Source organism: Liolophura sinensis, chromosome 7 (assembly GCF_032854445.1).
Source record: "Liolophura sinensis isolate JHLJ2023 chromosome 7, CUHK_Ljap_v2, whole genome shotgun sequence".
Taxonomy (NCBI): Eukaryota; Metazoa; Mollusca; class Polyplacophora; order Chitonida; family Chitonidae; genus Liolophura; species Liolophura sinensis.
In genome coordinates this window covers 57,951,194-57,966,628 of record NC_088301.1, presented here as the reverse complement: position 1 = coordinate 57,966,628, position 15,435 = coordinate 57,951,194, and the positions used below count along the sequence as shown (strand labels likewise).

General features: G+C 41.7%; 1 protein-coding gene across 1 annotated transcript; it reads left to right on the top strand.

The window, feature by feature from the left end:
* The first annotated feature begins 100 nt into the window (after positions 1-100).
* On the top strand, positions 101-14,945 carry LOC135471105 (uncharacterized). Its single transcript, XM_064750165.1, has 6 exons — positions 101-206; positions 309-545; positions 8,130-8,277; positions 12,095-12,246; positions 13,051-13,189; positions 13,713-14,945. Exons 2-6 carry the CDS (start codon positions 485-487, stop codon positions 13,951-13,953), a joined length of 741 nt encoding a protein of 246 aa, XP_064606235.1. The 5' UTR covers positions 101-206; positions 309-484; the 3' UTR covers positions 13,954-14,945.
* The last annotated feature ends 490 nt before the right edge of the window (positions 14,946-15,435 follow it).

Sequence of the window (15,435 nt, the reverse complement as noted above, 5' to 3'; positions counted from 1 at the left end):
TGAGCTACACCCCTGCAATATGTAATAGAACCGCCCCGATGCATCATGACTCTATGTTAACAGTAATAATGATATTGGGCGTCTCATTGAGCGCACTCAAGTCTGGTCTGATTAGGCCGAGGTGGATACACCGCTTGTGCATTCGCCCTGTGTATTGTCCTCAAAACAAACTGTTTGCTAGCTTGACTGCTTGCCAGTGGAGTTCGGTGGGTAACACAGAAAGCAAAACCATGCTACATCTATATGTTAAAAGTGCTTTAGTGATTAAGCGTTCTTACATGTATTTAAACTGCTGTTTTATTTTTCAGAATGAAGTTATACAGTGTACGCGCGAAAGAGACAGCACGGGCTTCGTTGAACAGTTGATAGAGCTGTTGTTGTTGGCATCAGTTAAAAGAGTGGAGAGAGAGAGAGTCCATGCGAGCGAGTGAGTCACGAGATCCTGGGTCAACACACATATGGTTAACACAGTTCCGCCACAACTATGAAACTCCTCGGAGGTTGTCTGGGCCGATCGACTACCTTCGCTTTTCTATTGGCTGTGTGTAAGTACGAACATAGAATAATTATATCATCCAAAGAGAGAAAGGTTTTAGCCTTTTCCTGATCAAGCATATGGAAGCCGCGTTATCTTACATGACGATCGTTATAATTTGTACGATTTTAGGAAAAGTCCTGTCATAAAAAGGTGCAGAACTAAGCGTCTCATCAGGTAAAACATCTCATCATATTTGTAGGCCAAAATTCGCTGGTTGTATATTTTCACATGGAAGTTTGGTAAATATATATTTTGAGCTGTATGCCAGTCAGGTACATGTATATGTCAATGAACTATTTACATACACCAGCATGTACAGATTACAGTCATACTGCTGAAGGCCTATACATCTCATTCATTCTGGAAATGGTTCCTTTGTATGACACCTTTCCTCCACAGTGTCTTTGTAGAAACAAATAAATTTCCGTTTATGACGTGAAATAATGTCTTTCATGTATATTGCGCTGGCAAGATACAATCATAGATGATTCTGATCGTTTAACCAGAGTGAATTCATAACACCAAATTCGATTATGAAACAGAATTTACCTATGCAGCTATAGAGAGCGGCATATTGTCCAGATCTGAGGTCTTGTTTGATCCGCTATGATTGCTCTTTGCTGTATACTTGGCTTCCACGTGTAATCCAGGCCCTGAGACTTCCGTGTTAAAGCTCTTCCCGTCAGATCGCCTCCGGTAGGTCTTAACCTTAATACTCTGTCATTATCCACTCAGTGATAGGGAGCAAATCCCATTTTACTGTTTTCCTGTCCCAAGGAACCTTTGTCACGTTAAACCCAGATTTACTGTCCCACGTCAGTAAAACAGTCATTGTAACAGAAACTGTTCCCTCTTGGTAAGTCTGTATACGCTTAATAGTGCCCCACACGCAGCTGTCACTGAATTTCACTTGTAACAGGAACAAGGCAAGTATTGTTCAAGAAACATGCAAAATGGCCTACAGAACATAGTAATAGGGTTATAGCAGTTTGTGGGACCCGTACTACCATCATTCCTGTCTGCTCATCCAGCTGACCTTCCTCAACTACATATATGTCAGATCGATTACTTGTGCTTCCTGATCATTCACATAGACAATGCAGAGAATCCATCAATCCGTGCGTCTTTTTCTGAAGCAAGAAAAACAGTGGGAATTCTTTGCTTAAGAACCTTTGCATTATCTTGGTATTATGGGGTGCTAATCTAGATCCAATTATACATATATATATATATATATATATATATATATATATATATATATATATATATATATATATATATAATGTTTATGAGCTGGATTAAAATTTGCTCTACATGAAGTCCTGTTAAAAGGATAGACCTATGTGGACGTCCTTATGTAGTGTAAAAAATTGTAAAAACAAACAGCACTCACACTGGTAAGCAGCATGTCGCTGTAGTGCTGCCATATTAAACTACATGTAGTTCTAAAGGCGATTTACAGCATGGCGTTAGATCAACTGGCTTTCATCCGCTGTAGCAATTGTGCATGTGGCATTACTCCAGGCGTATCTTGGTACTATCATCAATGGAACTGGGCCAAAAAGAGGGTTGGTAGGGATGAATCGAAGACTGGGACTGGCGCGATGCCTACACCAGTATCCAAGGTTACTACATGAAATCATCAGGCTGAGAGGGGGAGGTCATAGGACAAAACCAAAAGCATAAACGTTAATATTTATATATTCTTATGGTGTTGTTCTGACTATGACTGAGATGAGATTTGAAGATGAGATTTGAAGTACACCGGAGTACGCACAATGAGTGTCCAGTCTCTTTATCTAAAACTGCTGCCTGGACCGCAAAGGACTGTAAGAACTTCAGAAAGCAGGGGTTGTGTGTTCTTAATATCCACCACAACAATTATGTTTACTCTAACAAGTAGGCATTGCATGGAATTATACAAATACTTTCGGTAGCACGTCAGATGATACACGAAGCGACCAGGAAGTCAGCTTTGTCTTCAGCATTGTGATGTGGTCGCTGTAAACGAGCTCTGTGGAGATGATACAATTAGGTCCAGAATTAATTTGCGCCTAGCTCAAAGATAACCGTCTGTTTCCTACATCCGAAACCCATGTCCAAATCCAATTTCCATCATCTGAACGTGCCGCGACAAGCGCGTGTATGTTCTAGCCTCTGGTCACGTCCTTAAGTAACTTCTGCCGACCCTGGAAAAGCCAGGCGGTCAAATTAAACAACGAACAATAGAGTTATATGAAACTGAGTTCTATCCTTATGACGTCTTTTGTCGCATACCACCATAGAAACAAGGAACAAACCCTGGTATTCTACTATTTTTTTCGGGTAATGTTATATAGCCTTTCAAGTTTCCATAACTTACTGCATCTAAATTATATCTAATGTTAAAGTAGACAATTTTTACTTTGAGATTTGTTTGCCACATATCTTATTTTTCCTCTTCTCCACCACATCGTGTATACTGTGCGTCTTGATTTATCCACCTCATTATCCACCCCATGTGATTGTTTTTCCGGTTGCTTTGGAGTTAATTAACATAAATATTTTAGATGTTTATCTCTCACAAGTCAGTAATCCAGATTTCTTTTCGTAATGAATTTTTTTTTCCTTGAAAGGTTAAACGATACTTATGGGTAGTGCTGAAAGTAGACGATATCATTGTATCCCTGTAGTTGTGTAAATGTTGTTCCTGGCCCTTCGTTTTATTACGTAAAAATGTAATTTTTCCAAGTGCTTTTTAATGTCAGTGCTAAAACAGCTTTTATCTTTAGTGAGGTAGAACTGAATGTCGACAAATTGATTGAGCTAATGTATTGCTTGCTTTACCAAGGTCCTGAAGAGATGAATTACATTGGACACTGGTTATCTAGGAAATATGGAAATACATGTGGATACATATGGTGCAGAAACGATCTGAATATATGAATGGATGAGTATATGAATGATAGTGAAATGCTATATACGCACTCCCTATTATCCGCCCGTCGAGCGCTATACGATTGCACAATATTCAATAAGGGTGTCATTAATGCAAATGATCATTATGTACGGCTTTAGGGATCGTTTGTTGCGTTGACTTATCTGTACAAGCATTTCCTTCTAATTGGTTCTGATAAATCGGTAGGCGTGTGCAGGACACGGATTAGAGTAAATAATGCACCAGATTGTGAAATGAGAAACAAAAAGAGTTATGAAATGCTAAAATGTAATGTATTAAGGCTGTCCGATGAATTTTAATTTTGGTGCAAATGACGCACTTCAGACGAAGAAATTTTCCAGCTTATATCGTTTGTTAAAGAGGACTTCTGTTTCTCACCTGGTTCAATCAGGTCATTTCTTGGCAGCATTGCCCCATGGGAGATACTGATGCTCAAGGACGTACGGGAGGAAAATGTCAAGTATCCTTAACTGACCTCCAAGCGCGCTCCCTTAGTTTGATTTTAGTTAACTCAATTTCTCTACTACCATCCTTCCACTAATTTTCCCTGGAGAAACTCCAGGCTGCATTGCAATTTTCCCCAACTATGGTGTTTTCAATTAATTTAGGTGCTCGGTAACACTAGCTGATGTTTTAGAATCCCCATCCGATGCGAGCATCATTGTCTGTAGTCAATGCATCTTTGCGTTGTTGGCACCTGCAGTCTCCATGACTCCACCTAAGGAAGTTAGTTCACCATTGGTGGCGATCCATACGTTGTGTATGAATCTGTATGGTTTAAATTCATTTTATCCATTATACAGTTTTGTAAACGTTATTTGCAGCTCCTGTACGCATGTAAGAATGTATATCATTGTGCTTTCTGAGTGAGAGAAGTTACAATATCTGTACACTTTATTCTAAAAACTATACACTAGATCAGATGACTTGTTTCTCCACCCCACACAAATGTGAACAACCATGCCCACGTTGGTTACCAGCTGGTGCAAAGCAAAGGCATCTCAAGAGGTCACAAACAGCCCTGGAGAGTGCGCAGCTGAACACCAAATTGCCCTTAAACCACACTAGTGAGACTAAATAGCCCACCAATTAATGCAATTAAAACCGTCCTGCATGTAATTGTGCTTGTTATACCGCTCCTGATGAGAAGTCTTTAGCATTTATTTGGAACCAAATTTAGATTGTTACAGCCTTGTACTGAGCGTTCAACCAACTCGTGCGGAAATTTATGAATTTCACGCATCAGAAATTTATTATTATTATTGTTATTACTATTATTATTATTATTATTATTATTCTGCGTTGAGTATAACAGGCTTCTATACTGAATATGATTTTTTGGTGGATCATTTGAAATCCGCCTGATGATAGTGAAAAGCTGTCTTGTGTCAGTGTGATCATCTGTAATTTGAGAAACAATGCATGTACTGGAGTAAACATGGGCGGAAGAGACTTCTTGGACAGGCCGTCAAGTCGGCGCGTCTAAGGCAGCTCGTGTGGTCTAAAAACCTACACCACAGCAATCAGTTTTGGGTTGTTTTTCTGGGTAATTTGAGCCTTTTCGACATGAAAACTAACTAACACGCGGAGAGATTGACGGCATCTCGGGGGAATCAGTTTACATCCTCTATATAATTCTGCAGAGAAAAAATGTCATTAGACAAAGACGTTTGGTTTGAGGGTAGGTGCATGGCAACCGACACTTGAATAACCGGTTTTCTGAAGCGTTCATAATTAAATTTTAAAAATAGTCGTAATATCTACACATGTCCACGTGTAATTGCATGATAGTATTTACATATTATTTCATATATGTATAGGTTTTTATGAGCATAACAAATAATGATGAATTACAGTTAAGATGAAATTCTAACCATTATTATTGCATCTTCAATCGTGTCTTTCCGTGAACACATATAATTGTGTCCTGTATATATACTCAGATAGACTACAGGCGCTCGGGTCCAGTCACCGTGTATGTACATTATATACACACTACAATATAAATATTGTGGAAATAAAGCCTATACAGCCGTCAATATTTCGGTGGTGGTGGGTTTACACGACAGAACTTTTACCTGGGCTGTTTGTATGCCTGGGGAGATTTAATCAGCGTCAAACACTGGCGATACTGTCGCAACGATATGGTGTTAATCACTGACTAGTTGATTCCCAGATACTATGATACCTCAGATACTGGAGGACATGCGTTTTATACCTGTACTTCTATATATATACACACACATATATAAACATGCTGTAAGGTAGAGTGTATGTTGTATAGCGTTGCTGGGTTCAATTGCCTGTGGCTAGACCAGACATGCAACCAAATAATCATTGTATGCAGTCGTGTACATTCGTACATCCAGGAATGACACGATTGTTGGGCTCCAGGCATTTCGGCTTTGACACTTTTGCCACAACTCTTGCAATAGCGTAAATACTTTTAGGAAGGTTACAGCGTACAAGAGTAATAACACAAAGCATAACGGAATCAGAACCATGGCTCGCTGCTCTTACTGCGACAATGGCGTGGTTCTCTGCAAAGACACCTAAGACCACAGAAGCCTTATGGTGTACGATTAGAGAGCATCCATACGGATTCTAGTCCGCCAATGTTATTATATTTTTAGAGACGTGCACACATACTTAGGCATAACGAAGTGGATACAGTGTACATCCAGTTGCCCTTAACTCGCGAAGGCTCTCATATCTGACGTTTCGGGTTTCTTGCGTGTCCTGTACAAGCTGCGTCACCTTCGATGACTAACAATTTCTTCAGGGATTTACAGTTTTCAACCTGTTTTCATAGTAGACACTCTTTCTGTTGGTTGGCTAAATCGATGAGTTAAATGTCCATTATGTTTATATCAACAGATCAGTCTATCTCAGCGTTGTGGTTAGCTGCTGCGCAGTTTAGTGACTTGTATATAGGAGCAAGTCTTTGCCTGTTTTGTTATATAAACAATTTATTTTCCAGCTGGAATTAAAATAAAAGGGTGTAATAGTGAATGACCTGATGAATCATAGTCTCTCATACAAAGCCGTGTTGATTACGTATAGCCTTTCAAGTATATGCTATACTTATGATTTTCGATGTCATAAATGAAATTAATAATCTTTCTTTACGCTGCGTAATAGTAAGAATCAATTGTATAAACCGGTGACAAAAATACCCTATTTCTCCTTAATTGTAGGACACCTGGTCTGCTGATTTTAGCCAATATATAAGTAATTGTTGCAGGAATATTGAGTTTCTTTTTTCTCACATGGTTAGACCGTTTAATGAACAACATACTCATATCTTTACTTTTCCAAAAGGCTGGTAAGAAATGTACTATTCTACTTTCAACACTGCTAATATCTGTCCCAAATTCTGAAGAATAAGGGTAAGTATTAAATAATGGTATAGAGTGTGTGAGTGACACGCGAAAGGGTGATACTGCATGCAAGGTAGATTCACACACCCTCCTGGACATAATGTAAATATGTTACATATCTGCATTTCCTTGCCCATGTATGTTTTGTCTTCTGTCCGGGGAAGATTGCAGCATTAGGCGATGTGCATCATGTATGTCCTCTCTTCAAACATTACTCATGGTTAGATTCCGTAACTCTATGCCAGATGCTGCGTTTGCAGATACACCCTTTTAAGTTGGGGTAAATTCCCCTTTCTAATATCGGTATCTTGATATTTTTTTCGCAGGCTGCCTGAATTTAGCGACTGTAAAACATTTCAAATACCTGTACATCACCCACGACCGTTGCCTAATGTGGACCAAACCATTACCTGTTACAGACACCGAAGCCTCAGAAGAGACCGCGCAGTAAACATAAACAAAATGGGTTGAGTTCAGGTCAGCGCAGTTCCCCATACAATGTAACGGAGCAGATGCTCTCCAAAGTGACCCTCTTTTCATAACGGGAAGGCAGTACTTATAATAACATCCATGCAATCATTTCACTAAGGAAAACTGTACTAAAATCAACTGCACACTCACAGGTGTAAATTTACAAACACCATATGGTCTTCTTATCTTTTGGGTTCCCCTCACTCACAGAAAAAAAAATAAATACTTGGATCGGTGCTACAGCACATGGAAAAGCCTGACGGCGGCAAATCACTCAAACTGAGCCAAGCGAAATTTTCATGACAGTGGCCTATCGGTATGTGCTGTAGAATATGTTCGGATGATCCAGCAACTCATGGCAAGTAAGGTAGCTCCATGCTGTCTCTCAAACAAGAAGTCGGTGTGGTCGACCCTGCAGAGGCTTGGTGTCACGAACATTACCGACCTATATTACTCGAAGCTGAAGAAATCAAAATAAGATACTGGTGCAACGGACAGAATTCTTTTCCATATGGAACCACGAAAACTAATTTTGTGTGTTGTCTGTAATCTGGTTATTTTCTTGCACGTGGATAGAAATCCATTGCACTAGAGTAATGGACGGATAATGTCTTTAGTGGTTACCGGAGAGGATAACAAGGCGGGAACATGGTTCTTATTCACTTACACTCTTGTTTGCTTTCAGTTGGGAACACTGCTAACTACCGACTGCAGAAATTGCATTACAGTCCAATAACTATATTTTGTTCTAGTCTCGTTACATTACCGCTGTGTGTGTTTAAAATGTATGTTTCATTTTCAGTTCGACAAGTTCTTAGCAAGGATTGCCCTCCTGATGCCACGCAGAGGGCCATGTTGTGCGTCGCTAGCATTGGCGGAACGTCGTCCGTTGAAAGGAAAAACAACTTGCTCAGTGACTGGGATCTTAATAAAATCACACAAGCTTGCAAGTGAGTGCGGCGTTTTGGCCATTGTAAACACTTCAATAACATAAGACGTTTGGCATATGAATGTTGCCGTTCACACGTTGCTTTTGTGTTTATTTTGATTCATATATAAATCAAAGTACATTTATTTTGCCCTTTTTATACTGTAGTTAAGATATTAGTAAAAATATTGTAAGCCTACCACTTTATGTCAACCAAATGGTCTTCATTAAGGGCTTGTCTGAGAACTGCATTAAGTATTCTAGCACCCATGTTGTTCAGCGAAACAAGCAACCATGATCATATCTGAAGTATCTGAGTTAAATGTTGCGTAATTATTACTTACTGGTGGGATGAAATTGGTCATGATGTCCAAGGGCCATGTCACTGGTGCTGGTCATCATGTCCATGGGCCATGTCACTGGAGCTGGTCATGATGTCCAAGGGCCATGTCACTGGTGCTGGTCATCATGTCCATGGGCCATGTCACTGGTGCTGGTCATCATGTCCATGGGCCATGTCACTGGAGCTGGTCATGATGTCCAAGGGCCATGTCACTGGTGCTGGTCATCATGTCCATGGGCCATGTCACTGGAGCTGGTCATCATGTCCATGGGCCATGTCACTGGAGCTGGTCATCATGTCCATGGGCCATGTCACTGGAGCTGGTCATCACGTCCATGGGCCATGTCACTGGTGCTGGTCATCATGTCCATGGGCCATGTCACTGGTGCTGGTCATCATGTCCATGGGCCATGTCACTGGAGCTGGTCATCATGTCCATGGGCCATGTCACTGGTGCTGGTCATCATGTCCATGGGCCATGTCACTGGTGCTGGTCATCATGTCCATGGGCCATGTCACTGGTGCTGGTCATCATGTCCAAGGGCCATGTCACTGGAGCTGGTCATCATGTCCATGGGCCATGTCACTGGAGCTGGTCATCATGTCCATGGGCCATGTCACTGGAGCTGGTCATCATGTCCATGGGCCATATTACTGGTGGGGGGAAACTGGCCATAATGTCCATGGGCGATATCACTTGTGGGGTGAAGCTGGTCATGATGTCCAAGTGCCATATTACTGGTGGAGTGAAGCTGGTCATAATGTCCATGGGCCATGTGACTGGAGCTGGTCATAATGTCCATGGGCCATATTACTGGTGGGGTGAAACTGGTCATGATGTCCATGGGCCATGTCACTGGTGGGGTGAAGCTAATCATGATGTCCAAGTGCCATATTACTGGTGGAGTGAAGCTGGTCATGAAGTCCATGGGCCATGTCACTGGAGCTGGTCATAATGTCCATGGGCCATATTACTGGTGGGGTGAAACTGGCCATAATGTCCAAGGGCCATGTCACTGGTGCTGGTCATGATGTCCATGGGCCATGTCACTGGAGCTGGTCATCATGTCCATGGGCCATATTACTGGTGGGGGGAAACTGGCCATAATGTCTATGGGCCATATCACTGGTGGGGTGAAGCTGGTCATGATGTCCATGTACCATATTACTGGTGGGGTGAAACTGGCCATAATGTCCATGGGCCATGTCACTGGTGCTGGTCATGATGTCCATGGGCCATGTCCTGGAGCTGGTCATGATGTCCATGGGCCATATTACTGGTGGGGTGAAACTGGCCATAATGTCCATGGGCCATATCACTGGTGGGATGAAGCTGGTCCTTGGGCCATATCACTGGTGGGGTGAAGCTGGTCATGATGTCCAAGTGCCATATTACTGGTGGGATGAAGCTGGTCGTAATGTCCATGGGTTATATTACTGGTGGGGTGAAACTGACCATAATGTCCATGGACCATGTCACTGGTGGGGTCATGATGTCCATGTGTCATATCACTGGTGGGATGAAGCTGGTCATAATGTCCAATGGCCATATCATGGGTGGGATGAAGCTGGTCATAATGCCCATAGGTCATATCACTGGTGGGGTGAAGCTGGTCATGATGTCCATGAGCCATGTCACTGGAGCTGGTCATAATGTCCATGGGCCATATTACTGGTGGGATGAAGCTGGTCATAATGTCCATGGGTCATATCACTGGAGCTGGTCATAATGTCCATGGGTCATATCACTGGCGGGGTGAAGCTGGTCATAATACCCATGTGCCATATCAATGGTGGGATGAAGCTGGTCATAATGTCCATGGGTTATATTACTGGTGGGATGAAGCTGGTCGTAATGTCCATAGGTCATATCACTGGGGGATGAAACTGATCACAATGCCCATGGGCCATGTCACTGGAGCTGGCCATAATGTCCATGGGCCATATCACTGGTGGGATGAAGCTGGTCATAATGTCCATGGGTCATATCACTGGTGGGATGAAGCTGGTCATAATGTCCACGGGTTATATCACTGGGGGATGAAACTGATCACAATACCCATGGGCCATGTCACTGGAGCTGGTCATAGTGTGCATGGGCCATATCACTGGTGGGGTGAAGCTGGTCACAATGTCCATGGGCCATGTCACTGGAGCTGGTCATAATGTCCATGGGCCATATTACTGGTGGGATGAAGCTGGTCGTAATGTCCATGGGTCATATCACTGGGGGATGAAACTGATCACAATACCCATGAGCCATGTCACTGGAGTTGGTCATAGTGTGCATGGGCCATATCACTGGTGGGGTGAAGCTGGTCACAATGTCCATGGGCCATGTCACTGGAGCTGGTCATAATGTCCATGGGCCATATTACTGGTGGGATGAAGCTGGTCGTAATGTCCATGGGTCATATCACTGGGAGATGAAACTGATCACAATACCCATGAGCCATGTCACTGGAGTTGGTCATAATGTCCATGGGTCATATCACTGGTGGGATGAAGCTGGTCATAATGCCCATGTGCCATGTCAATGGTGGGATGGTCATGATGTCCATGGGTAATATTACTGGTGGGGTGAAACTGGCCATCATGTCCATGGGTCATATCACTGGTGGGGTGAAGCTGGTCATCATGTCCATGGGCCATATCACTGGCCCATGGTCATCATGTCCATGGGCCATATCACTGGCCATGTTGATCTTATTGGGTCATACCACTGATCAAGCTGGTCATATTGCCCATGGTTATATCACTGGTGGGATGAAACTCGTCATAATGTCTATGTTCATAATGTGAAGCCCATATCACTGGCAAGATAAAACTGGTCATAACATCCATGGGTCATAGAACCGGTGGGATGAAACTGGTCAAAATGTGCATGAGTCACATGACTGGCGAGATGAAACTGGTCATAATGTCAATGGGCCAAATGACTGACGAGATGAAACTTTTCATAGCGTCCATGGGCCGTATGGTGGGTGAGATGAAACTTGTCATAGCGTCCATGGGCCGTATGGTGGGTGAGATGAAACTTGTCATAATGCCTATGACACCTATCAGTGGCAAGATGAAACTGGTCATAATGTATATCATCGGCGAGATGAAATTGGCTAAAATGTATATTACTGATGAAATGAAATGGTTATAATGCATATGACAAATACCACTAACGAAATGAATTTAATCATATTGCATATAGCCCATATCACTGACAAGATGAAACTGGTCATAATGATCAATATCAATGGCGAGATGAAACTGGTCAGAATGAATATAGGCTATATCACTGTCAGATGAAATTAGTCATAATGGATGCCAGTGGCGAGATGAAATTGCTCATGATGTATGTGGTCCATATCACTGACAATATGAAACTGGCCATAATTCATACGGTCCATGTCACTAATAAGATGAAACTGGTCATAATGCGTATCACTCACAACTTGAAAATGGTTGTATATAAATACAGGTGTATCGTCTATATTTTCAGTAATGGAACATTTAGTCGAGGAATAGAATGTGCCGAAAAGATAATCAAAAGTTGTGACGATGAGCCTGAACAGAGGGAAAACCTAAAAAAATATTTAAACATACCACGGATGAAAAAGGGGATGGACCGAGTGTGTACCATAACTGTAAGAGGTGTGTGATATGCTTTAAGGTATATCTTTTTATAAAGATGTATAGCACTGATCATAACTGGCAACTGATTGTCCGTATACAAAAGTACATGTTCATGATATAAATGTGAAGTGTTCAAGTATAGTTAGTTTTTTATTTAGGTAATATACAAACAAACGGTGCATAGCTAGTGAACCTTGAGCTCTGTTCTTCTCCCATTTTCACGGAGAATGACTCAACTATTTCATCTGAGCGTGTCAAATTTAAGCAGGAATTATAGATGTATTTATTTATTTCATTGGTGATTTACGCTGGACTGAAGAATATTTCACTTATACGACGGCGGCCATCATTATGGTGGGATTTAACCGGGCTGAGGAACCCATCCCCAGGTTGCTGGCAGACATTTCCACCTACGGCAGGGGAGAGAGCCAGCATGGGCTGGACTTGAACTCATAGCGACCGTATTGTTGGGAGGCTCCTGTATGGGTCATTGCACCGTGCTGGTGAGGAGGAATTATTGTAGGACAGATGGAAAGTGGGGTTGTTGGACGTTGTGAGCTGCATGCTGTCTCTACATATGTATGTCTGCTGCTTGGAATTTAAGCTGATTGTTTACGGAATTTCTTGGCTTAGGTTAACCTATGCAAGCCTTCAAAAAATTAATGTGCCTGAACGATTAGCCACATTGCACTGATTCATAAATGTGATCAGTGGCGCAATAATTTTCTACTCTTGACGTAGTTTTACACTTCGTAGACATGGTAACAGTATGTACACCTCGACAGTTATGTCTGGATTTTATTTTCTCTCTATTTTCCACAGAGCTCGCCAACGATGAGGAGTGTATCCGAAGGCAGAGTCCTTTTGTAACAGAATGTGCAGATGCCGAGGCGACAGAGTTTAAGTTGAAAATCCACAAAATGGGTGAAGATATGGACAAGATTCTCAAGGCTGCCTGCCAGTGCGTGCCAAATAAATACATGAATACAAAAGAGAATGTCTAAAAATACACCTATTTCAGGATGTAACATGATACTTACTTCTTTGCAGAAAAGAACACTCACCCAATGGCTTTCACTCTAACATTACTCTTAAAAAAATGATATACGGAATTCAAAGAACGGGGAATGTATAATCACCACGGATTTTACATCCCTTATTTGAACTCTTGAGCATGGAGCGGGACTAAGACAAGTTACCCTATATTTCAAGGAGGTAATAGATAAAGAATGTAATGTTTCAACTGTGTCTTTCTTACCTCATCTTCATGCATCCAATATGGTTGTTTCTCTCTTAAATATGTCAAATCGCATTCTATAAGCAGAGCTGTTTTGTTGCTTTGGCAAAGCCTCGACAACGTTGCTGGATATGTCCGCACTGATGTTGAGATTTAACCTATGTTTTACATTAACTGCAGCTGGGTTCGCCAGACTATACTTATGGTTGCTTGCGCCTTAGACGTACGTGTTTATTTGTTCTCACAGGGTATTACAACAGGTTTCTAACTGTCAGGTGGATTCTGTTAGGAGGAACTGTGGGGCAAGACCGGCTGACGAACTTACAAAAGTAATCTCTTACTTCGATCCGGATTATTGTGGATTTCACCAAGGTGGCGATCCTGGGAGTGGTGGCGACAGTATGACAGGCAGATGGCTTGTAACCCTGGTGCCCTGCATTGTGTTGTGGGTGTATCACTTGGTCTCACGACGGCAAGTGTTTGTCTGAGTGAGCTATAGTCTTTTGACAACGCCGTCTCTAACGGCGGTCGCGGCTACACGTTACACGGTCACCTGGGGGATGCAATGTATAGATTAAACTGGGAAAGTATAGTCCATTAGCGTGCTGAGAATTGCTGTGACGGATACAGCTTTGCCAGGTGTAAGGTTTCAATCTCATGACAATATAGACATATATTTCACGTTTCACAACACGTTCAGATTTGGTGCTTGATAAAACCGCCCGCTTCAGTGATTTAAATCACCGCAAAGAGCTGAATTTCCTCAAAAGACTTGAGTTCAGAACAAACATGTGATTTCCATAAATCATTTATAAACGAGTTAAATGCCTCTTGTAATGTGGAAACGGTGAGCACGTTGTTCGTGGAGTGTATGATCCAACAGCATATGTCAATCTGACGGGAGCATATGTTGGGGACTCCAATTCATTAACTATGCCATTCACAACATGGTTTCATTTGTTATAAATGAGTGATTCGTTAATTAGATAATAGTTCGAAGATTCACCAACCTGGAGTTGTCTGGATACTCATATAAGAACCATTCCATATATACAAAATAATATTGTGACAGGGCCATATTACAGTATTTGAAGATATTTACCACTGGGCGCGTATAATTTGTAGTAAGAGCCGCACCTATACATGTACAACCTTATTGTTTCTGATGGCTGTATATAGCAGCTGAGTTTGTTTAGGAAGCCGAATGGTGTAGACGTTACACAGTATAGCGGAAGCGGGGCTTCGGGCTCTTTTAAAACAGTATGGCGAATCAGCTCCAACTTAAAGCAGATTTTTCTGTATCTACCTGTTCGTACTCTTTAATTCGTCATTTTCAGTTATCAGTTAGTTGTATAACGTGTACTGCATACATTTGCTGATTATTACAGAAGATCTATGAATGTGCGGTTTATGCACTAATTTAATGACGGTTCGTTCCTAAGGCATTTTATGCACATTGTTGCCAAAAAACTTTACAAGAGTAAAACAAATGAACGCTGTCCACTGAGTAGATAATTCCTTCACGCATGCACACTGTGACTTTTCTCACTGTTATTTTGCGCCGGGTCAAAAATGTGTCAAAAGGTTGAGTATGAATGAAATGAAATCTGCTTGCCTGGGATTAGGCCTACTATACCCATCTCCCTAGACATTATCATGATGACAAAATACTATAACCTAATTTTCAAAGGAAAGAGTTCAAAAGCACAAATTTGCAATATAGTAATGTCGATGTCGTCTCGTTAACTAGATGGCCCATTTTAAAATTAAGGTTGTCAAATACCTGCATGACTGACCAATCCACTGACTACGTAATTTATTCACTGGTTGTGAGAGCTGAAAGTGGTGGTCTTACTGGAGCTTTATATGTAGCTTGAATTTTTGATATGTTGTAGAGAAAAATATATGCTTCACGGTGTCTATGGCCGAAGTATCACAAGCATGTTTTTATGAAGTGTATACATATTGTA

Excerpts from the sequence above, each read along its gene's own strand:
- LOC135471105 (XM_064750165.1), top strand. The coding sequence starts at position 485 with ATGAAACTCCTCGGAGGTTGTCTGGGCCGATCGACTACCTTCGCTTTT. Across the intron at positions 546-8,129 it reads CGCTTTTCTATTGGCTGTGT|TTCGACAAGTTCTTAGCAAG; the intron begins GTAAGTACGAAC and ends TTTCATTTTCAG. Across the intron at positions 12,247-13,050 it reads GTGTACCATAACTGTAAGAG|AGCTCGCCAACGATGAGGAG; the intron begins GTGTGTGATATG and ends TATTTTCCACAG.